At 49.4% G+C, this 22,090-nt stretch overlaps 1 protein-coding gene across 2 annotated transcripts in view; it reads left to right on the forward strand.

The window, feature by feature from the left end:
• The first annotated feature begins 247 nt into the window (after nt 1-247).
• COL20A1 (collagen type XX alpha 1 chain) overlaps nt 248-22,090 on the forward strand; it is a 44,597-nt gene continuing 22,754 nt past the window's right edge. Inside the window, exons 1-18 of one of the 2 annotated variants that reach the window (XM_072026366.1) lie at nt 248-846; nt 4,254-4,338; nt 6,696-6,806; nt 8,429-8,572; nt 8,782-8,940; nt 9,135-9,335; nt 10,456-10,611; nt 11,279-11,398; nt 11,538-11,702; nt 12,718-12,879; nt 14,045-14,217; nt 15,001-15,130; nt 15,651-15,796; nt 17,236-17,359; nt 17,590-17,729; nt 17,898-18,027; nt 18,535-18,677; nt 19,758-19,890. In XM_072026366.1, the coding sequence (XP_071882467.1) occupies nt 4,266-4,338; nt 6,696-6,806; nt 8,429-8,572; nt 8,782-8,940; nt 9,135-9,335; nt 10,456-10,611; nt 11,279-11,398; nt 11,538-11,702; nt 12,718-12,879; nt 14,045-14,217; nt 15,001-15,130; nt 15,651-15,796; nt 17,236-17,359; nt 17,590-17,729; nt 17,898-18,027; nt 18,535-18,677; nt 19,758-19,890 (2,410 nt within the window). In that variant the 5' untranslated portion in view covers nt 248-846; nt 4,254-4,265. The remainder of the gene's footprint in view (nt 847-4,253; nt 4,339-6,695; nt 6,807-8,428; nt 8,573-8,781; nt 8,941-9,134; nt 9,336-10,455; nt 10,612-11,278; nt 11,399-11,537; nt 11,703-12,717; nt 12,880-14,044; nt 14,218-15,000; nt 15,131-15,650; nt 15,797-17,235; nt 17,360-17,589; nt 17,730-17,897; nt 18,028-18,534; nt 18,678-19,757; nt 19,891-22,090) is intronic. The other variant, XM_072026367.1, reaches the window with a different exon arrangement.

Raw genomic sequence — 22,090 nt, forward strand, 5'->3', positions numbered from 1 at the left:
AATGGTGTTTTTTTTTTTTCCATCTGATACTTTCAAAGGTGCCCGTGTTTCCTGGAGAACGGGCGATGCACGTCTCCTGCAGCGCACTGCTGCAGTGTGAGGCCGATGTTGTCAGTCCCCAGGGACCCAGCTGTAAATCTGGTCTCCAGTCGTAAGGAGAAACGCTGCTGTCAGTTGTTCCATTCCTGGCAGTGGGGAGAAAATCTTTTTGGACCAAGTCTTGGCACGGAGCTGGGTGGCTCTCCTGGGGCAGGAGCGCGCGTGCTGCCGGAGGTCAGGGCTGTGAGCACAGCTGGAGCGCCAGCTCGTGATTCAGGCCCTGGGCTTGCAAAGCCTCCAGATGTGCTTAATTTCCTCAGCCAAACGCCAGACAATTAGCCTTCAGTGCAAAGGCCGGGCTCTCAGAAGTATTTAATGGGATGTGAATGTGGCTGGGCTGACTTCATCCCCGCGAGCATGACAGTGGGTGGGAGCCCCGACTTGTTGCTGAGCTCTAGGAAATCAGTGCGCGGCTTCCTAGATGGAGATTTAGCATGTAGTTAGCAAAAACACTGCGAGCCGTTTGCTGATTTTCGCAGAAACGGGCTCTTGCTTCCCAGGCGTGCTTTATTTAGCTGCGTGTCCGGGCCGCTGCTCTGCCGCGTGGTGCAGGGAGGTGGGGGAATCGCTGCCCCCCTCCCTCCCCTTTCCTTCTTCCCTTGCTGGCCTGACGTCTGGGGCTGAGATCTCCCTCACCATGCCGAGAAGCAGCCAAAGCACCAGGGCTGCTTCTCCCAGGACCTGAGGATGTAGCAGGATCCGTCCCGCCTGCGGCTGCCTGCAGGAGAGCCGCGCTGCTGTGCACAGGTCTGTGGCTTGCTTGGTGTGTGGGGATGGGGGTGCAGGAGGGGCTGCCTTGCTTTGGGGTCGGTATTGGTGGAGCAGGGAACTTCAGCAGGGTTTCCAGCTGTGGGAAGGTTGGAGCAATGCAGCACGGCTGCCCTGAGGGATGGCAGCAGCCCTGATGACCTCAGGTCTCCTGTTTGCTGCAGGCCAGGTTGGAATATCACCAGGACTGCTTTATAGAGAGCGCTTGCTTCTTTTGGCATGTGAGACATGCAGTCAGTTTGCCTTTTTTATTATTTTTTTTTCCTGTTCTTTTGTGGTTCATGGTGTAAATCTTGCAGGATTTTTATTTGGTTTTATTTATTTTTGCCAAAAGGATGGTGCTTGGAAGGGTTTGCTGGCAATGGCAGCTGTAGGTGCGTTTCTCCCACCTGTGGGCACGGTGTGGGTTTGCACCAAGCCAAAGTTTCTAAGTTTGGGGACCTGCAAGGCTCTGCCTTGAAGCAGGCATTGTCCCTTACATTTTGGGAGTGGTGCTGGGGTAACTGAGGGCTTGTGTTCACTAGGGGAACTGAAATACAGATTTCCAGGAGAGAACAGAAGGGGTTTGATGAATGGTGGGCTTCTTAGTCTGTTTTAGGTCCTTTAACTAGCAAAGTTCCTAGGGAGCATGGGACAGGTTTGCCCCCTGCAGTGGGCAGGTGCCTGTCTGCTGCAGGACAGTCCCTGCTGCCACCCCTGTGCGTGGGCTGCGAGGTGACATCCTTTGGGACAAGGAAGGGCAGAATTGTCCCTAAACCATGAGCCAGCTTCTGGGGCTATGGAGGTCAGAAATAATTTGCAGTACCCCAAAGTTTCCACTTCCAGCTGTGCTGATTTAAAAATACCGCAGGGATGTTTTTGCTTAGAAATCATTATTATTTTTTCTTTAATTAAAGTGACTATTTAAAAAATTTCCCGTACAAATAAGGGGATCTCAGACTGCCTTAACTTCCAAATCCCCTCCGAGCATGCAGCTGGGACCAACGGGAAGTGGTGCGTGTCCCCCTCCCATTTTCCAGGCCCTGGAAATACTCACCACATGCTCCATGTGTTGCTGTCTCCAAATTCCTTCCCTGAGCGAGTAACAGGAGAGAGGCATCGGCGTGCCGGAGGCTCCCTGCACTCCACCAGGCTGAGGTCACCATGGTCCCCCCCCCTTTCTGGGGACCACAGCTTGGTCTGGGTGGTGGTGGCACCAGCAAGGGCAGGAATGGATGGGAAGGGGCTACAGGACGCAGGTGGGGGCTTGGTGCCCAGCAAGTAACCCTGCTGGGCAATGAAACTGCTGCTCTCATCCTCCACCATCTCAAACAGGTTATTTGTTATACCTGATTGACTGGTAGGAAAATGGAACCTGAAGAAGAGGCAAAGCACGGATGGTTTTGAAGTTCTGTGTTAATACAGAATTCATCCTTACTGGCACAGCAGGGTGGAAGCTCCTGGCTGGCTGTGACCTTGCAGGAGCCCAGCTCAGTGCATGTTGCAGATGCACACGTGCTTATTTCGCTGCACTTTGGATCTCATACAGCCCTGGTTAGCACAAAAATCCTGCCCAGCCCAGTGCTTTTGCTGGGGGCTGGCTCCCTGTTTGCCAGCAGAGCCACAGGAAAGTGGCATGGAAATGAAGAGCAGTTTGGTGGTATTGCAAGATGTCTGCATTTTTGACAAACACCCTGACTGAAAGGTTCATTTGTGCTGTCTCTCCTGCCTGGTGCACATACCTCTGCAGCAAGGGCAGGCTTTGCTCTCCAGAAGAGCACGGCCAGATTCCTGAAAGCCACCTGTAATCTGCTTCTCTTTGAGCAATGACTTCACTGTATTAGCTGGAAAAAAAAAAAAAAGAAAAAAAAAAAGAGTATTTCCCATGGCTAAGGGCTTCAGTTACATGGCAGTTGTTCCATATAACCTGATCTTCAATCAAAAAAAAAATATATATATATCACAGACTATCATGCATGAGCGTGTGTGCAGGGGGAGGGTGGTTAACATCTCTCTGTTACAACTTGCATATTTTTCCATTCATTCTTACAATTTAGAACTGATTTAAAATGCAGGAGATCATGGCTAGGTCACCCATGTGCATATTCATTTTTCCTTGAAATCCCTAAAAAGCTGATGTATTGGAGGAGAAATAGGCATTTGCCAGGAGCCTGAAAATACCTGTCCGCCAGAATGAAGAGAAGTGAAAAGTCACTGCAGATGGCAGTGGAGGAAACTTGTGTGCGTGGTCTGATTGTGCCAAAAGCAATGAGGCTGAATTGTGCAGCACGAAAATGACAGATGCCAATGATGCACTGCAAAAGGCCAACGTGTTTTAAATCTGGTATATATTGAGGCTGAGGCCAGGGAGAGTCTCCGTGTCCATATGTTAGGGTGGTTTTGTGCTGCTCTGACTTTACTGACCCAAACCGAACAAACCCTATATCCAGGCCAGCAAAGACAAGGACCTCGAGGTCTGTGAGCTGTAGGGTGAGTGCTGAGGAGTGGCTGTCCTCAGCCAGCCAGCTCTGGAAGCACTGCAGAGGTTATTTCTAAGTCAAACTGATCCTCTGACATGATAAAGTCCATAACCACATCTGTTTTTAGGTGAGCAAGTTCAAACAAGACCATCCCAACACGTCCTGGATATAACTTTGCAGGAACTCCACAACAAAGAGCAAACAAAACTCTTGTTTTTAAGCTGTTGAGACACAAACTCGGTGGCATCCCTTCTGCTGCATGATTGCTTTATAACAGCAACTGCAGAGACACAAAACCCGTGGTGTGAGGAGCTGTCTGCTCCTCTGATCAGCGTGTGCATTGCTGGGACTGAAGACCAGATGTGGTGTTTGATCACCTCTATTGATTTGGGTTATATTAATTGGAAATAATTACTCTGTATTACTTAAAAGGTGTATTGTACCTCTGCTGAGGTCGTGCTGCCAGGAGAGCTGTGCAGGACCAAGTGAGCTGAGCCTGCTGGATGAAGGATGAAGCCTGCTCCCCATCAGGTGTATCAATGCGATTTAGTTCTGGGCCAAGGCACTGAGCAGCTGTACTGGAGAGACCAAGAACGCAAAATAATATGTAGGAATTGCAGCAAAATTCAGTATGTCCTTCTCTATCCACCCTCTTGGTGCTGTCAGTGTTGTATGCCTCAGATTGTGGGCCTTTAAATGGGGACTGCAAGAGAAAATAGACACTCCTGCCCCAAAATAAAATAAAAAAAATAAAAAAAATCACAGCAACATGCTTCAGTTCCCAGGGCCATAGGAAAGCCCAGGTGGTTACTGCATGGGGGATAGGTAAGCAGAGGGGATTCCAGGGTGGCAGACTTCATGCAGGTGATGTTTGATGTGGTGAAATGTCCCTTGCTCTCCTCCTTCCTGACCTTTGCCGTCTCGCAGGTCCTGGCCACCATGCTGATTCGCACTTGTTTCCTTTTTGCCTGCCTGCCCGTGGCGAGCCACGTCTGGGGACGAGGGGGCCAAGGTAAGGAGCCGTCCGCCCTCGCTCTGGGGGGAGCGCTGGGGGCATCCCGTGGGGTCCGGCTGCCCCCTGGGTGAAGCTCGGCCTCCGCCCTTGTGTGGTGGAGCTCCAAGCAGCCCATTTCTACATATAAAGAGTGACGGGAGATCAGGGGGCCCTTTGGGGGAGGATTCCCATCCCACCCCCCCTGCAGTGCCTGTTCTCATCGCTGGCAGCAGTTCAGCGCGCCGCTCCCTTGCACCGGGGATGCATTTCAGTGTAAGGAGTGAGGGATGCTTATATGATCCACATTTGGAGCTTGAGAACCAGGGAGAAAAAGTGGTGGTTTGTTAGCTGCCATGTCTGTCCTGCTCTCTGAAACTATTGCTGTGGAGCTGCATGGTGACACCTGGTGCAACGTTTAGGTAAGAGAGCACGCGAGGTGCAATCCTCCTGTACCATGCAGCGCTCCCACAGTGCCATAAATCAGCAGAAAATACCTATAGCATCTCACCATATCCTGTCCACCTCTATATTCCATATAAACCTCCATGGAAGGGATCAGTACAAGGTGGTGAGTGCACATCAGAGCCAGAACAGATGTACCTCCATGCCATGCATCTCCCAGATGTGCCCGTGCAGTGTTTCCAGGCTTAGTTCCCCGTCCGCCGGAGAGCAAGGTTACAGCATCAAACAGCTCACATCCAACACGGGGCAGAGAAACAGTGGAGCTTTCATGGCACCGGGGTTCATTTGCATCCAGCACATAATGGTGCCTCAGAGGATGCTGTCCTTTCACATCTGTCTGGGGACATTCTTGCCTTTTTGCTGGGCTCCTAGAGCGATGGCCGAGGAGCTGGACCACGCTCATCCAGAAGGAGACAGCTCCATGTTTCATCTAACTATGAATCCCCCTCATTGTTCCCTGATCTTTTACCACTTCTCTTAGGCGTGATTCTGGGATTTGGTTTTGCCCCTCTTCCTTCTTCCCCATGTTTTCTTTCTTCCCCTTCATATTTGCCTGGGGTGACGTGAATCTGAGCTTTGTTCCCCCCGGATAGTTATGTGCTTGTTGGGCAGCCCGCAGGAAGTCTCCACAAGGAAATATTAGGGCACAGACACAGGGCTGGGACAAGCAAGTCCTCGCTGCCAGCTCTCACTGCTTTCCTGGGCTCTGAATTCATGGCAAAGCTGTCAGGAGATGGCTGGCATCATGCAAAACCAGATTAGGGACCTGAGGAGTCCTGTGCAGCACAAACGGTTTGCCAGTACTGAGCAGGATGCTCCGGGTCACCTTAAGCATTTTTTATTTTATTTATTTTATTTTTTATTTATGAGTAATGATAAAGGGAAAGAGATTGGTAACAACTGCAGATGAGGCGGGCATTTGAGTGCAGATGTTTAAACCATGCAGGCAAAGGATGCGCTCACTCATGGCACATTAGGGCAGCCTGCTGGAAAGGCAGATGTAGACACAGGACCAGGGAGGAAGGGAATTAAATTTTGCTGAGTTGCCATCCTACAGCCAGTCAAGTGAAAAAGCTTCATATGGCGGCATTTGTGTGACAGCACGGCTGCATTTCACCAAGGAATCACTGACTCAAAGTGACACATGGGCTGAGACATTTAGCTGGGCTTTAACAGATCTCTGCCAAATCCAGAGCTGATAACAGAATACGCTCTTTCTTTGTTTTTCCTCCTTGTCCTGTACTATTTTTTTCATCAGAATTTGCCATTTTAGTTTGCTGCTTCCTACAAATTGGCACGAGCTGGTGCCTGTGAGTTATGGTCCTGCCAGGAGCTGTTATTTGCAATTTATCAAGTTTTCTTTGTTCCTTTCTCCTGTCTATTTTTTTTTTTTTTCCTTCCTCTCTCCCATTCCCTCTTTCTAGACTGGAGCTGCCCCTGAAATAATCTTTTTGCAGGATGAGATCCATCACCTGGGGCATTCCTGTATTTTTTAGCAGCCTGAGCCCATTGAGGAGCCTCGTTTGTCCCTTTTATCTATTTCCTGCCCTTCCATTTCAGACATCTGCACTAACACGCTCTCTCTGAAACCAAACACACTGCATGAAAGCTCCCAGTGGTGTCTTCCAGGGTGATGAGAGAGGTGCAGAGAAGCCCTCACCTCCCGCTGGGCTGCTTTTCCTGGTGGCAGCAGAGCTCAGTGAGGTCTCACGTGGTGGCCCCTGTTGGGTTTCCTGGCAGAGGGGTGTCAGGGGATGCTGAGCACTCAGATGGGATGCTGAAGGTCCCCTCCGAACGGCAGCAGACCCCAAATCCTCAGAGAAGGCAGCGTGCGGGGTGTTTTGTGCGGGTGTGTGCAGAGGGAGGAATCACATCCCTAACAGCACGGACACCCAGGGGCTCCTCCTCCCCAGGGTCAGGCCGCCTGAAACTCACGGTCCTCTCGGAAGACAGGCTCCAGATGAAATGGAAAGAGACCGAGGGGAACATCAACGGCTACAAAGTGCGCGTGAAACCCATGGCAGGTATGTGCGAGCACGTGGGATGTCGGACCCAGACAATTGATCTGTGCATAAGGGACCGAGACAGTAGGACTGGGGGGGCCTAAATCGTGCTGGTGCTTGGGGTGAGATAAGGCAGAGGGAATTACCTGTTGGCTGGTTTGGCTTTAAGTGCTGATTACCTGCTCGTGCAGGGTGGACAAGGAGCCTTCCTGGCCAGCATGGACTCAATCTGTAGTGCATGTTCAGAGAGAGGTGAAATTCAGCCCCGTTCCCCCTGGGGGAAAGTGGAGCAGAAAACAGATTCATGGTGCTATGGTTATAACTGGCAGGACAAGTCACTGCTGCAGTGTCTGCCCTCATCAGGGTCTTGCTGGCCTTATTAGGGGGGCTCCCTGCTCTCCACCAAGGATAGGATGTCCTTGACCCCATAGAAGGGATGCTCAGCCTGCTGGCTCCCTGCCCCAACCAAGCTCCTGCTCCCCTCGGCTTCTGGCAGTGGTGCTGGAAGGACACCACGTCCCTTGGTGTCTGGAGGCAACCCTAGCCTCGTCTGGCATTTATTTTCCAGTCACAGCCACTTCCCCAGCTGGGTGGGGAGAGCAGGGCCAGCAATGCTTGTGCTCAGCCGCCTGCTTTTAGCTCAGCCCCCACCTGTTTGCCCAGCCGGAGCTGGAGGTTTCTCATTCCTTCCCTGCCCTGCTCCTCCTCGGGCCTCAGCACAGCGGCGGGGAGCGATGAGCATCCCGGGAACGTGGGGAATCCCCCAGCCTGCACATGCCTGAGGCTTTCCCTTTGCGTGGGCTGGGGAGCTCCGTTTCCAGCCCTGGGGACGGTGGGGTCAGAAATGCATCCATCTGCACAATTAAAGGCTCATAGATCTTTCTTGAAAGGGGTTTTAGGGAGCTGCTTTGCCTCCCTCGCTTTGTTTCATTGCTGTGGTCCCAAAGATTCCCCGCAGACGTTTGGCTGCTGCTTTGCAGAGCTGCCTCGCTCCATCTGCTCGCTGCCATGCCAAGGCAGAAATGTCCCAGTTTCCAGCTGCATTGCAGCCCCAGGACAAGGCTCACGGCCTTGAGGCATGGCTGGGGGACCCCCTCCAGCAGGAGGGGTCTGGGGGTAGTGCTGGTCCCAAAAATGATCCCTCTCCTCACAGAGGACGGCTTCTTTGAGGGAGACATGGGACTTGCAGAGAGAGCAGAGCAAGAGCAGCTGGAATAAGTAAAAACGAGTCCCAGGTGCCACTTGGGACCTCCAGAGATGTCAGAACACTTCCTCACCCTGCCACACACGACCTCAAGCACATCTCTTGGCTGGATGTTTTCCTAGGTGGCAGCCCAACCTTTGCCCTCCGAAGACTGGGTTTTCAGGCAGCACCTCCTTGAGAAGTCGGTGGGAGTTGCGCTAATGCTGGGTGGGAACTGGTTTTCCATTTGGGGCACGTAGCAGGGATTTAAAGAAGTTTTTCTCAGCTCTGGATGGGGGAAAAAAGATTCCAAATCAGAGATCCGCAGAATTAAAAAATAAATTAGAGTTGACTGAGGTCCCCAGCCAGACATTCTCGGCATTTTAGCGGCGCTTTTTTTTACTGTCAGCTTAAATTTAAGCTCTCGCAATTTCTGAGCTGTGGCTTCATCCCACCTCAGGGGACTCGGAGCAAGAAGTCATGCTGAAAACCAAGACTCCCAAAGCCACTGTGGGGGGGCTGAGCCCTACCAAGGAATACACGCTGCAGGTCTACGTGCTCAACGGCTCCCAGGAAGCCTTGTTTGCCAAGAGGAAATTTGTGAGTAAGTAGGAAGAGCTACGTTTTACCATTCAGAGAGCTCTTGGAGGTACGGCTCTGGCATGTGCCGTGTAGAATATGCCACAAAATGGAGCCTTTTGGTATTTTGGTTGCAAGCTTGGACAGGGGGATGGTGGAGACCCAGGGGATGAGGGATGGACCGTGGCTCACGGAGCTGCCTGGAGTGACTTCTTATTTTTGTTCTTCCCACAGTAGAGGACCTCAAAAATGCATCCCAGGCTAGAAACAACCGCAGGAATGCGGGAGCTGCATCGGGAAAGAATCTCACCTCCGTGGGGAGCTCAGCAGCTGAGCACAGCGGGGGCGCAGAGCCCACCCCTCCGCCCCCAAACGCTGTCTTGGTGCAGCCAGGTGGGTGCCCAGACCATTCTGCAGTCACAGAGGATGGATTTTGAGCCTCTGCCATGCTGCCAGCGAGAGGAGATATGGAAATTTTCAGGGGTTTTGCTCTGTCAGGGATGTTCTTTCAGTAAGACACAGGTTGCATGGGGATAACACAAGGGAATTTTTTTTTTTATTATTTTTTTCTTCTATTTGGAGCACAGCAAAGGACAAAGCTGAAAAGAAAAGGCAGAAGGGGGCTCAGCCCAAGGGCTCAGGAGAAGCCACGAGAAGCCAGCCCCATGCAGAGGCCAGTGTGACACAAACACCACCACCAGCCCCAAAATCATCCCAGCGCAGTCCTGCAAGCTCGGAGCGAGAGTCTCTAGGAAAAGAAAAACCCACAAAGGATTCACTGAGGAGAGGTGAGAGGGGTTTCAGACACGTCCTGCTCTTTCTTCCCCACTGTTTTCTCCAGTGATTGTTAAATACGAGCCCCCAGCCTCCAGCCCTCTCTCTGTCACCGAGATTTTAGGAGTACAGGTGCTGCTGCTTCCACCCCGATTTGTTAAGCCATACATCGGGGAACTGCCAGGGATTGCTGCAGAAGTTTGGAGTTCTGCAAAACATCACAGATTTAAAGGCAAACTGGAGCTAGAACAAAAATTCCTCTGAGAGGGTTTAACTTATTTTCCTCTATTTGCCCTATTCACGTTGCCACCTCTCCCTGCTTCAGACAGACCCAGGCAAGTTTTTGTTCTCCAACAGACCCCAGATCCTCAGCACCAGCTGAGGATGTGGCAGGGCAGATGGCTCACAGCACTTTTGAAGTGGTGGATAAGGCATTGAGCAGAGCATCCCCATTTGGTCCCTCAAGAGCAGCAGGAATTCATGGCCATGAGATGAGAGGAGAATAACCCCTTGCCATCCAGAAGCAGCAGGTTGCAGTTATCCATTTCCTTCTACCAAAGATGGGAAAAAAAATCTGAAAAATACTCGGGGAAGATGCAGTCGATCAGCAACATGCCCTATCTTATCCTCTGTTAAGCTGCAGGCCTGGGGTGGGGAGAAAGGCAGGGCTGGAGGAGCTGTGATGCCAGCGGGTTTTTACGGAGAGATGGGATTTAATATAAAGCCACAAAATAATTACAGCCCACAGGGGATCTCACGATGGAATGGAATTAAGCAATCACCTGCAGTTCTTGGAGACTTAGTCTCGATAGAAGGGAAGCAAGGGCTGGGGCTGAGATGTAATGGAGCTGACAGCTTGCAGAGAGCAGAGCTTGGGCAAGGCACGCTCTTCCTGGCAGGCTTAACCCTTTCTTTGTGGAAATGGAGCTGCTCACCACTCTACTTCTTGGTACCGAGGTGGTTGCCCTTAGCCAAGGGTTTTTTCCAAGGTGCTGGGATGTGTCAGGCTGGCAGACGGTCCAATCTGCCGTCCAGACAAGGTCTTATGCTGCAGGTTTGCTTTGTATCTTAAAACTGAAGTGTTTTTCCTCCTTTACAATTCTTCTCTCAATGTCATATGTTATTCCCCTGCAGGTTCCCACTTTCAGTGTGACACATCTGCAATGACTGATATCGTCCTGCTTGTGGATGGATCGTGGAGCATCGGACGCAGCAACTTCAAGCTCATTAAGGAGTTCCTGAGCACTTTAATTTCCCCATTCAGCATTGCCCAAGACAAGATAAGAGTAGGTAGGACACTTCCCTGTTTCCTGACCTTGGGAAATCCCTCCAGAAATACAGTCTGTGTTTGAAAGGAGCTTGCTTTCCATTCCTGTGTTATTGTGCTGTCCTGAGGAGCTTTTATTCTTTTAGGCTGGGGTTCTGCATGCTTCTCTTGACACTTTCCCACCCTGTAGCATGCAAGAAACGGCTGCACAGTGAGCAGAAGCGATGTTGCATGGGCAGCACCTGGTTGGGTGCTGAGGGAGAGCTTGATGCTGAGATACATTTGGGGTCTGCTGCCTATCTCAGCCTACAGAGCACAGCACAGAAGGATGTGGTGGCAATGCCACAGTGGAGATGCTGTGGGCTCAGTTGGGAATGGTGCTGCATCCAGTTGTGAGGGATGCTAAACCCAGCGGATGGCACTGCCCAGGCTGTGTGTGAAACTGGGCAGTGCAAATCCTTCCTGCTGGCCAGTTTGACCCTGAGTAACACTGAAGCCTTATCAAATGCTTCAGAGCAGCACCACGAGGGTTAAGTACCACCATGGAGAGAAGTGGAGCTAGTAGCCAGGTCTGCTCACCCCAGCCCAATTCTTATTTTGTGTCACCCTACCACGCCAAACTGACTCCTCCTACCCAAAACAGGAGCTTATCTTGTCTTGCATGATGCCAATAGCTCTTTCCTTCCCCAGGGTTGTCCCAGTACAGCAGCGATCCCCGCACGGAGTGGGACCTGGGCGCTTACACCACGAGGGAGCAGGTGCTGGAGGCAGTGAGGAATTTGCGGTACAAAGGTGGCAACACCTTTACAGGTAACCCCATCTCCCAGATCTCTGCTAGATGGGATGGCATCTTCCATGGGGAACAAGGCCACTGAGGGCAGGGAGAAGAATAAGGGCTGGGGGTTGTCTGTCAGGCTGTGGCACCCCATCCCTCTGTCCTCCTCCCCAGGCCTGGCGCTGACCCACGTCCTGGAACAAAACCTGAAACCAGATGCTGGCGCCCGGCTGGAGGCTGAGAAATTGGTAATCCTCCTGACTGACGGAAAATCCCAGGATGATGCCAACCTGGCTGCTCAGACCTTGAAAAACATGGGCATAGAGATATTTGCCATCGGTAAGATCACAGCCATTGATCGGTCGTGGGACAGAACCAACCTGCTTCCACTCTTCTTCATGCTGAGGGCTATGTTCCCTCAGCTTGGATAAGAGCATCCTGAAGTTGTGAAGGTAGAAAGTAGGACCATGTTACATCGTGTCTGAGAGAAGAATATTAAGCCGTTTATTCAGCGCAGGCAGTGTCTTCAAAGGGGCTTTAGTTAAGAAAACAAGAAAACAAAGTTGTTCACATGAGAGATTTTTCACCTCCAATCTGTAAGGACTTCTGCCAGCCTCAGAAACCTGTGCCATGAGAACAATGTTCTCAGCTGTGGAATTAGGCAAGAGAACATTGTATTGGGGAGGACACGAGAGCTCCTTTGTAATTACTGCCTCTCAAACTTCCCATTTCTCTGAATAATAATGTTATCTGCTCTTCACTAGCTGGCAGTAATAACGAGACAGAAAATGGTCTTGAGCAGCTCTGTCCTTGAAGACTGAAGTCTGCTAAAGAGTAATATGTAGACGATAAACTTACATAGAAAACTCTCCTAAAATTGCAATCCCCAACACTTTACGTGCTAATTTAAGTTGAGAACACAGAAGCAAGGGTTTATTACGTGGGGCTATGTACCTAAATGGCTGGCACTGGGATTTGTTTCATGGACCGAGTGTAGCTGCTGAGCCTCAGCTGTGTCGGGCAGCATGATGGATTAACAGCTGAAATCTCTTTTGGAGGTCTGGTCCTGTCTGGGTTCTGTGCTTTTCCTCTCTGGCTAGAGGAAAAAACATTATTTTGTCCTTAGACATCAGGACTCGCAGTGCTTTTGAGATAACTCAAGATCAAAGGGGGGAAGGAGACGATCAGAGTTGTTAAGGTTTGGACTCAGACAAGCAGGTGGATCCCTGGGCAATGCTCAGATGACCTTGACACTGGCAGTGGAAAGCAAACTCAGCTGTGTGCTGCAGGCCAGGGGCAGGAGGTGCTCCCGGCTGAGGCCTGTGCTCAGCATGGTGCTGTGCTCCGCTCGCAGGGGTGAAGAACGCGGACGAGGCCGAGCTGAAGCAGGTGGCCTCGGAGCCGCTGGAGCTCACGGTGTACAACGTGCTGGATTTCCCCCTGCTCAGCAACCTGGTCGGCAGGCTCACCCGGGTCCTGTGCGCCAGGATCAAGGAGAAGAGCAAGGAAAATGCAGGTGAAGTGAAACCTCTCAGCGAGGGCTGAGCTTTCTCCCCATTGCCAGCTTCCTTCCTTGCTCGATCCTCTCATACCTATCCATCCATGAGCTCCACCACCTTCTCAGCACCATTTAGCCCTTCTCCTCCCATGCTGATCTCCTTTCTCTGCCCTATTGCTGCCTGGAAATGTTCCTTGCCATGTCAGCATGTTGGCCATTGTCTTTTACAAGACCCCCTCATTGTCTTTTACAAGACCCAGCTCTGCCAATAACTAGCAATAATTAGCACTGTAGGGAAGAGGGGGCTTCTATTCAGTCCCAATTATCCTATTTTGTCATAAATGTGTTATGACCTTCTTCTTCCCTGAGTTTATTCCACCTAACAGGAGGAAGAAAAAGCAAAGGGGTTAATATTAGGGAGAGTATGTGGAGGAAATAGGAAGAGGAGATAGCAAAATATCTAACTATATTTTTCCCACCCTTTAAGAAATCTCCAAGGAATCTTCAAGTTAAAACCAGTCTATTATTATTTTATTATTATTTTTTTTTTTTTTTCTGGAGGGCAGCTTGTGTGATGAACAGGGGAGTGAAGAGCTACTCCAGATGTTAGCTTAGATTCCTCAGGAGGAATATCATGTACATATTTCCATCTCTCTCTGCTCTAAGATTTGCCTAAGGAGAGCAAGAAAGCCAAACTTTCAAGCAGACTTTTATTTTAACACTCTGGAGATTAATAAAAATAATTACGTTCATTCTTATTAATTTGTACTTGTTAGATGTTTTTTTTTGAAAATACGTTTTGACATATTTTCACAGATGCAGGTTAGCCTAAAGAAAGATGTGTTGCATTAAAAAAAAAAATCAAGATAGTCTTATATTTAATTTTAACAGACCTTCATAATTGAAAAATCGTCTTTCGAATACATGCAAAAATACAGATTTCTGTTGAAAAAATATTCCCAGCTCCCAGCAAAATGCACAGCCTGTTCTCTGTGGAGTATTTATGTTCCGGGTGCCCAGTTTTAAAATATTTATTTAACAGCAGTTTGGAACTGTTTCTGTGCTCTGTAGGAAAGGGGACTGCAACTTGGTTCGAAAAATGTTACTCGTATTTATGAGCTAGGAAGTATGCTTGGTATGAGAAGTCTGAACATGAGAAAGTAATTGTGTTTTTAATTACTAGGTAGCACTGTGAAAGATATCCCCACAGATATGGGTCCCCAGCTGAGCCCAACTGACCTTAAAATATCAGCTGTGACCTCTAAGAGCATGCACTTGACCTGGAGTCCTCCTCTGAGACCACCAAAGAAATACCGGATTGTGTATTACCCATCGAAGGGTGGCACCCCCAAGGAGGTGAGGGGCCTTTTTGGCCATCCGAGGCTGTGGTGCCTTCCAGGCAGTGGCTGGGGGTTTTGGTAGGCTCAAGTAGATGCAGAGATGAGGGTAGGAGTGCAGTTATCATAGGGCATCAGTGAAAAACAGATGAAATTAAACAAGCACTGAATGCATAAGTAAAAAGCTGAGAGGATGGCAAGACAGAGGAGGAAAAGGGATGAACATCATGTTGCTAGAATTACTGCAAGCCATGCCGATGCAAAGTTTTCTCTTGCACAGCATTATCCCCTCCCTAAAGCATCTGTTTTGACTCAGGATACATGGGAACATGGATTTGTCCAAGGACGCTGATCTGTGAAGGATATAAAAATTTGGAAAAGCAAATCTGAATACTTGATGGATTGCCCTTAGTAATATACTTTAACTTTTGTTTAGGCCTAATGTGATAAGACAATTGGTCTTGATTTAGATTTGTAGGTCCCTTCCAACTGAACTGTTCCATTCATTTCCGAGCGTGTTTAGGGGCTTGTGCTTGGTGTTTGTACAGATCCACTCCTTAGAGGACAGAAAAGTTCACAGCCTCCAATCTCCTCATTTTGGGGAGGGCAAGAGAGCTTCCCCAGAGATACGAGCTGTCAGAAAATTCAGAGGGCAATCAGACTTCGTGTTTCTGGGTGCAGATGTGCTACAAATAAGCCATGCTAGCCTTTTAGGCTAGGCTTTTTAGGCTTTTTAGGCTGTTCTTTTGCTAGAGGGCAGCTGACACCGCCCTGTCCTGACAGCCCTCCTTTGTGCTTTCAGGTGATTTTAGATGGAGCAGTCTCCTCTCTGAGGCTTTCCAACTTGACCTCGCACACGGAGTATCTGGTGTCGGTGTTTCCTATTTATGACACCGCTGTTGGGGATGGGCTGAGAGGCGTCACCTCCACACGTAGGTCGTGAGTAGGGAGGATCACTCCAATGCATGGTTGCGGTAGGTGAGCAAAGCTCTGTCTTTGCAACCACCTCAGTCTGGAGCCTGGCATTGTATTTCCCACCTCCCTGTAGTTCAGATGGTCCATCTACAGCTATCTCCATCCTTGGAGATGTTCAGAGCTTGACTGGACAAGGCCCTGAGCATCCTTTTGTAATCTGGCCCTGCTTTGAGCAGCAGAGTTGGGCCACAGACCTTCAGGGGTTTCTTTCCACCCATGTCATTCTGCACCACCACTCACCACCACTGTGCTCAGCTCACCCTGTCACGGCAGTAACACATCATGCTAAAAACATCTTGCTCCTTTGCCATCACTGGGCTGCAAATGAAATAACCCCATTCCTTGCAATGTGATCATCCCACTGTGTTAGACATGGGATGGGTGTCCACCAGCTTGCAGTAGCTGCTATAAACCCAACTCCCCTCAGGGTTTGAGCTCAGACCTCGCACACTGAAGCTGCCCTTTCTCTTCCCCCAGTGCCTCTGTCTTCTCCCCGCTCCCTGCGCGTCTCCGAGCTGAGCCACAACAGCATGAGGCTGAGCTGGAAGGCAGCCCCGGGAGCCACGCAGTACCTGGTGCTCTGCTCTGCAGCCCCTGACGGAGCAGAGGACTATACGATGGAGGTAGGGCTCATGAGAATAACAACAATATTGGTTTTGTTCTGTGGGGACTCTTCTCAGTTACTTTAGACCAAAATGAAACCCTCTCCATGTGGGATTTAAGTAGTGACCATTTTATATAGAGAGCAGACCCGAAACAGGAATCTTTGGGGCTCCAGGGACAGAGCTCATATCTGTGCAGTTCCCAGAGTAATTTCTGTATCCTTGAGGCTGTACAGAAATGCCTTTGTTTTGTTTATCTTAAAATATTAATTAAAAATTTGTTAGGGCAATTTTCACTGACCTTTAGAGAGTGAACTGTAACACCATATAAAAGCAAAACAATGCTCAGAGAGTGGAAAATTGCTAAAAACTTCTCAGGTCCCTTTGTCACGTTGCATTTTAATAAGTTGTCTGGAGTACCTGTACAAATGTGCATCACCTCTTTGACTCAGATTCCGCTCCTGATGGCACAGCAATAGCTGCAATTAAGGCTTGTACTCTGCTTTAAGTGTACAATTACATTTTTTTTGAAACATTCAGAACATTTGAAAAGAAAACAACATTTAAATTTTTATTTGAGCATATAGAGCATTTTTTCCGGTTGCCTACCTATGGGATGCCTGATAAACCAGCATTAAAATGTTCCCAGACTTTTATAAATCTGTGCAGACTTCTGTTAAGTCCCCAAGGTGGATTTCTGCAGCGAGCAGGCTGTGGCTGTGCAGTGTTAGCGGCAGGTGGCAGCAACCCAGCCGCTATCGCCCTGCTTGCAGCAGGCAGCTCCTCTGCAAGCCTGGCTTCCCAGGCCCCCGAGGAAAATGGGATTCTCACCTCTCACTTAAAACCTCAAGTTCTTTGCTCTGCTTCCATCCTCTCTCACTGTGTGACTCAGGGATGTTGGTGCCTCAGTGTCCCCAGGGCTGGGCTTTGTCCTGGGGGGTGTCACTGCAGGATGTCTGCAAACAGAGATCTATGCTAGCTTCCTGCTATGTTGTTTTCCTTCTGGGGGAGACTTTCACTAAAAATAGGGCTTTGGGATACTCCAAACTTAATATTTTCAGTGATGAAAGCTGTTCTGCTTTCTACTTTCCAGTTCATTCTGATTTAGTGAATTTCCCAGGAAAATCACAGTGAGATTTATCCTTAAAAGTAACAAATCACTTCCTGCTCACTTCAGATAACTCCAGATCCACCAAAACAGTAACATCTCTGTACAAGACATTGATACTCCAGCAAACCATGGTGGGAGAAAGTGATGTGAACCCCAGATGTGCTTGGTATCCCTTGGGAAGGGAAGCAGAGATGCCCTGAGCACTATGAAGCACCTCTCCGAGTGTGCAAGCGTCACTAGTGATACAAAAGGGACCTTGGCCTGTGCCTCTGTAAGGTTTTGCTCTGCTGATGGTGTCAGAGGGTGCCCCCAGAGCTGAAGGGTGCCCCAAGGTGGCTCTTTGTTGCAGGTGAAGGTGGCCCAGCCTGAGGTCCTGCTGGATGGGCTGTCGCCCAGCACAGAGTACTCTGTGGCCGTGTATGCGATGTACGGGGAAGATGCAAGTGATCCAGCCAGCATCCAGGAAACCACCTGTAAGTGCTGCTGCTATTAAAGCTGTTATTAAACCCTTCAGGCAGGATGGTTTTGTTACAGGAGGTACTTCTCATATTGGGCATGTGGCTTGTAAACCCTGCCTTATATTAAGCAAATATCAGTCCCTGAAGGGACCTCTAATCCCTTGGTGAGCTGTGAAAAGGTGTGATTTTCCTGAAAATATTCATGAAGAGAATATTTTCCTCCATGGTGAATGAGTTTTTTGCAGTGCCCTTGAGTCCCCCCCGATACCTGAGCTTCTCCGAGCTCAGCCACGCGTCCGTCCGTGTCAGCTGGGAGGCTGCATCGCAGGCGGTGAAGGCTCACCACGTCACCTACGAGGCAAGCGGAGGGAGCAACACCGGGGAGGTGAGTGCCCACTATGGGATGCCAGACACTGCCCTCTTCTCAGGGAGCAGTCTGCTGGCAGGATTTTAACTCCAAAACGGGTGTTTTTGAGGCAGTTGTCAGCCTTGTGCCCTCTGCAGCTGCCTCCACGCTTCTCTCCTAACTCCTCCTCCTCCTCCTCTTTTGCAGGTTGAGGTTCCTGGCACTGCAACATCCACCGTCCTGAGGCCTTTGTCCTCCCTTACCCAGTACTTCATCAGTGTCAGGTCCTCGTATGATGAAGGCGACTCCTTCCCGATTACTGGCAACGTTACCACCTGTAAGTAGGGAATGGAAATGGGTTTTGTCCTGTTTACAGGTGGCACAACTGGCTTGTGTGTCTGAACCAGGATGCTTTGAAGACTGGTCCCGGCAGGTTATGACCCAAAGCCTTGCACAAAACCCAAATGTCTGATTCTTTGTGTGGTACATGCCCAGCTCTGTTATGTTTAAAATGGGGTGGAAGGAATAAAGGAAGGAAGCAGATGAGGGAAAAGCACTGTGTGTTGCTAACCTCCGCGTCCTTGGGAGCGTTCTCCTCTTTACAGTACCAGAGCGACACATGTCCTCCCCACAAATGAAATAATCCTCCTTAATTAGGGTTTTAAAAGTGATTTACCCCTCTCTGTCCTGATGGCTCTTGTCATTTGGGCCTGAAGAAGCGAAAGACAGGCTGGGCTCGGACATCTGCTTGGTTGGTGTGTTGCTCCCCGACCATCTGCTCCCCACGTTGGCTCTGACGAGGCGCTGTCAGAGCTTCAGCTCCGTTTCCTTCTGTGTCCCTCAGTAAAGGTCCCCCCGCCGCGGGCACTGAAGGTGACCGAGCTCTCCGGGAACAGCCTGCGGCTGCAGTGGGAAGCTGTTGCTGCCTCTGATGTGGTTGTCTATCAGATCAAATGGAGCACAGCCGCTGGGGAGAAGCCTCAGGAGGTACAGACCCGTGCACAGCTGGGGAGGATGGGTTGGATTTGGGTCTGCTTGATGGCTCCGTGCTCACCTGCAGGAGTGGCAGGGAGAGATGCAAATCTTTTGGGGTTAATGGGCTCAGGAAATTCAGCAGATCACCATCACTGCCTATGCAGTAAAAATTTAAAGACAGGGTCTGGCCTGGGTCCTGCTCTGCACATTGCAGTCGTCACCTTGAGTGCTGGAAGCAGGAGGGACAGCAGGGCGGCAGGGTCAGAGTCCTGCAGGCTCTTTGAAGATTGCAGAAGTGTTCTGGAAAAAAACCTCAAGGATGAAATTCAATAGGGACAAGCAGAAAGTATTAAGCTTAGGCAGGAATAATTAACTGCAGGTATACAGGATGTCGAATAAACCGCTAAGAAGCAATTCTGTAGGAAAAGATCTGGGGTTGCAGAAAATCAGCAGCCCGCAATGTCAAGTTGTTGTGGAGAAGACAAAGATAATACTCAAGTATTTATGGTGGTGATAAGCAGTGACTGCTTTTGGGATACTGCTCCTCGAGAAGGATGAGGACAACTGAGGAGCATACGGAGGAGAACGACCAGGCCCAGAGCTGATGCAGCAGGGGAAGGGATGGACCAGGTGGCCTCTTTCATCTCAAGCCCTTATTTTCAGTATGAGTGCAAACAGCAGTTGAAGTGGATCAAATATGCATGAGTCTCCTATAAAAGGCTTCACATTTGGGCTGGAACGGGGGTATACTGGGGCTTCTGTCCCCAGTACAGCTAAAGGATGGAAACTGAGCAGATGGATTTCATGCTCGTGGCAGGTTGGCTACCTTTTGTTAGAGCACTGTCCCATGGTATTGATATAGCTGTTAAATATAACTGGCCAGCAATGCATGGGCATCTACTCTGCATTAATTAGGGCTGGAACTTTGCCTTTGCTTAGATTTGTACAACCCACAAGAGTTGACTTTGTCCCCAAAGCCCTGTGCTAACTCATTTGTGCCTGAAGGCAGTCTGTGAGCCAGACCTTTGGATGGCACGAACTAGCTTGGGGAAGCCTGGGGATTCAACTGACTCATTTCTTGCCCTGCTGTAGCTCTCCATCGCTGGAAATGTGGCAACTGCCATCCTGCCAGGCTTGCAGAAGAACACAGACTACAAAATATCCATCTGGGCCTACTACAAAGATGGTGCTCGAAGTGACACGGTCTCTATTCAGCACAGGACCAGTAAGTGATCGATGCTCGGTATCCACAGCCCAGGAATAACAATAAGGGCATGGGATCCCTCAGACCCAAGCACAGACCAGCAGCCCAGATCTGTTCTTCTGCAGCTCTTAAAACCCAAACCTGAATGTCTAAAAGTGGCTACAGATATTTAGGTTCCCATCTGAGCATTCTGAATTTCTCCTGAGAAAAATAGTCTGGGCAAGCATGAGCTGGCTGATCCATTTCTTTCCCCTTCTGCATGGTGTATTGATGAAAATGCATCGGCTTTCTGTAGGGTGCTCAGCTGAATGTGCTGCCGTGCTGCCTAATAAATGTTTCCTGTTAGTAAAATATTATCTGCTAAGAAGGGTGAGGACTTTAACTACATCATTGCTGAGCTGTGCATCATCTGAGGGCACTTAAAAAATGAGAGAGAATCCTGCAGGCAGACTCTGCATGGAAGCATTATCTAAATCTCGCTTTGTACTGGCTGGATATGAGGTTTAAAAAGTGGTATTCCCAGAGGTCCTCTTAATTAATATTGCCTGTATAATGGCTTTCTTGGCAGTGAATGGAATACAATTCATTCAGCAGCAGCAATTCTCTCCTCCATCTCTCAGCTCTCAACCTCTTTTGCAGAATAAAGTCTTTTAGGCTGGTGTTGAGCTGATGAAGCTCAGAGTAAATGGCAATCCTGGAATAAGAAGCTCAGGTTTTATTAATAATGAATAACAATAGCATTTGTTTACAGAAAGCTAACCTCAGGCAAGTACCTGGGAGCTGCATGTCAACAAGAAAAAAATAATAATGAAAGCATCCCACAGCTCTATAAGAAAAAAGGGAATATTAGAGCTGTTTAGAGGCTTCAGAAAAGCGAATGACTATTTTAAAGCACAAATTGCAAAATGTTAAAGGAGCTGTCTCAGCCCGCTGCAAATGATACATGATGGTGCTCTTCTAGGTGCATTTGGGCAAGCAGTCCTTGCTTGGACCTGGGATTCCTCCTATGGAGGAGCAGGGTGCAGAGGCTCAGGAGGCAAGTGAAAAGCACAGATGGTGTCCTCTGTGCCAGAGGTGCTTCCTTCCTCATTGGCAGCTTCAGGAGCTGACCTTTCCCCTGGCTGTCAGATCCATGCCATCAGATTCTGCAGGGCCTGTGGGCTTCCCAGAATAAACCAGACTTGTAAGAGTTTACTTAACTTTCCTTTTGTTCACTTAAACAGAGCCTCCACTTACGTCAGCTGAATGAAATAGCCAATGCAGGCAGCAGAGATGCAGAGGTATAGCACAGCACTAATAATAGCGTCGTTGAAGTGACTTTTCCTCCCACACTTGTTTTCTTCTCTGCTTTACCTTGCGGTGATGCACAGCAACAGCCTCCAGCCTGATTCAGCTCCCAGCAAAACTTGGTTCAGCTTCAGGAAAAGTAGGCTCATTTTATCCAGAAAAAGGGAAGGAAGATCAATGAAGATGCAAATAATCTTTGTTCAACGTGTGCTCTAAGGTCACCTCAGACTTTGCTGGGTGGGCAGAAGGGCTTGTTTGCACTGCAGGTAAAACTGCAGAATAGAAACTTCATAGCCTGGGTGTGTGTCCTTGGCTGCCTTTAGGGCTCACTCATCATTTTTAGTCTCTTCTGGGGAAAAAAAAAGTTCATTTTTCTCTTCCCAAGACTTCTTTGTCTTCATATCAGTGTGGGTTTAAGGCCAGAAGTTTGTACAGACCAAGAAACTGCTTGGAAACAAACTCCTGGAGTAGTTGACCCCATGCTCGAGTCCCGTGTTTGAGCAGTGGATGGATTTAGCCCTCTCTGTCTTTCCCCAGCCCCTGCCCAGAGAAATCCCTCCAGCATAACAGCCTCTGTTGCCAGATCCAGTTTGCTACACTGAGGGACCCCAGGGAAAGAAATGCCTTTACATAATTAAAAGCTGCTCAGCTTTTATCTCCGGCAAACCCTGTTCGTGGTGACCATGTCTCAGCCCATCACCCATTTGGGATACATCCACATGTTGTGGTGCAGGGCCAGGAAAAGGGGAGTAGCTCAGGCTTTGTACATGGGTCCCCTCCCTGAGGCTGTGGGTGGTGGTGTGAGAAGAGCTAGGCAAAAGTGCTGTGTGCTGGAAAAGAATTATTTTAAAACAAAGGAAAAGACGAGAAATAGTAGAAATGATGATATATGAGCTTTGATCCAGGCTTAACCAGCAATCAATCTATTTTTACA

This window comes from Anas platyrhynchos, chromosome 21, assembly GCF_047663525.1.
Source record: "Anas platyrhynchos isolate ZD024472 breed Pekin duck chromosome 21, IASCAAS_PekinDuck_T2T, whole genome shotgun sequence".
Taxonomy (NCBI): Eukaryota; Metazoa; Chordata; class Aves; order Anseriformes; family Anatidae; genus Anas; species Anas platyrhynchos.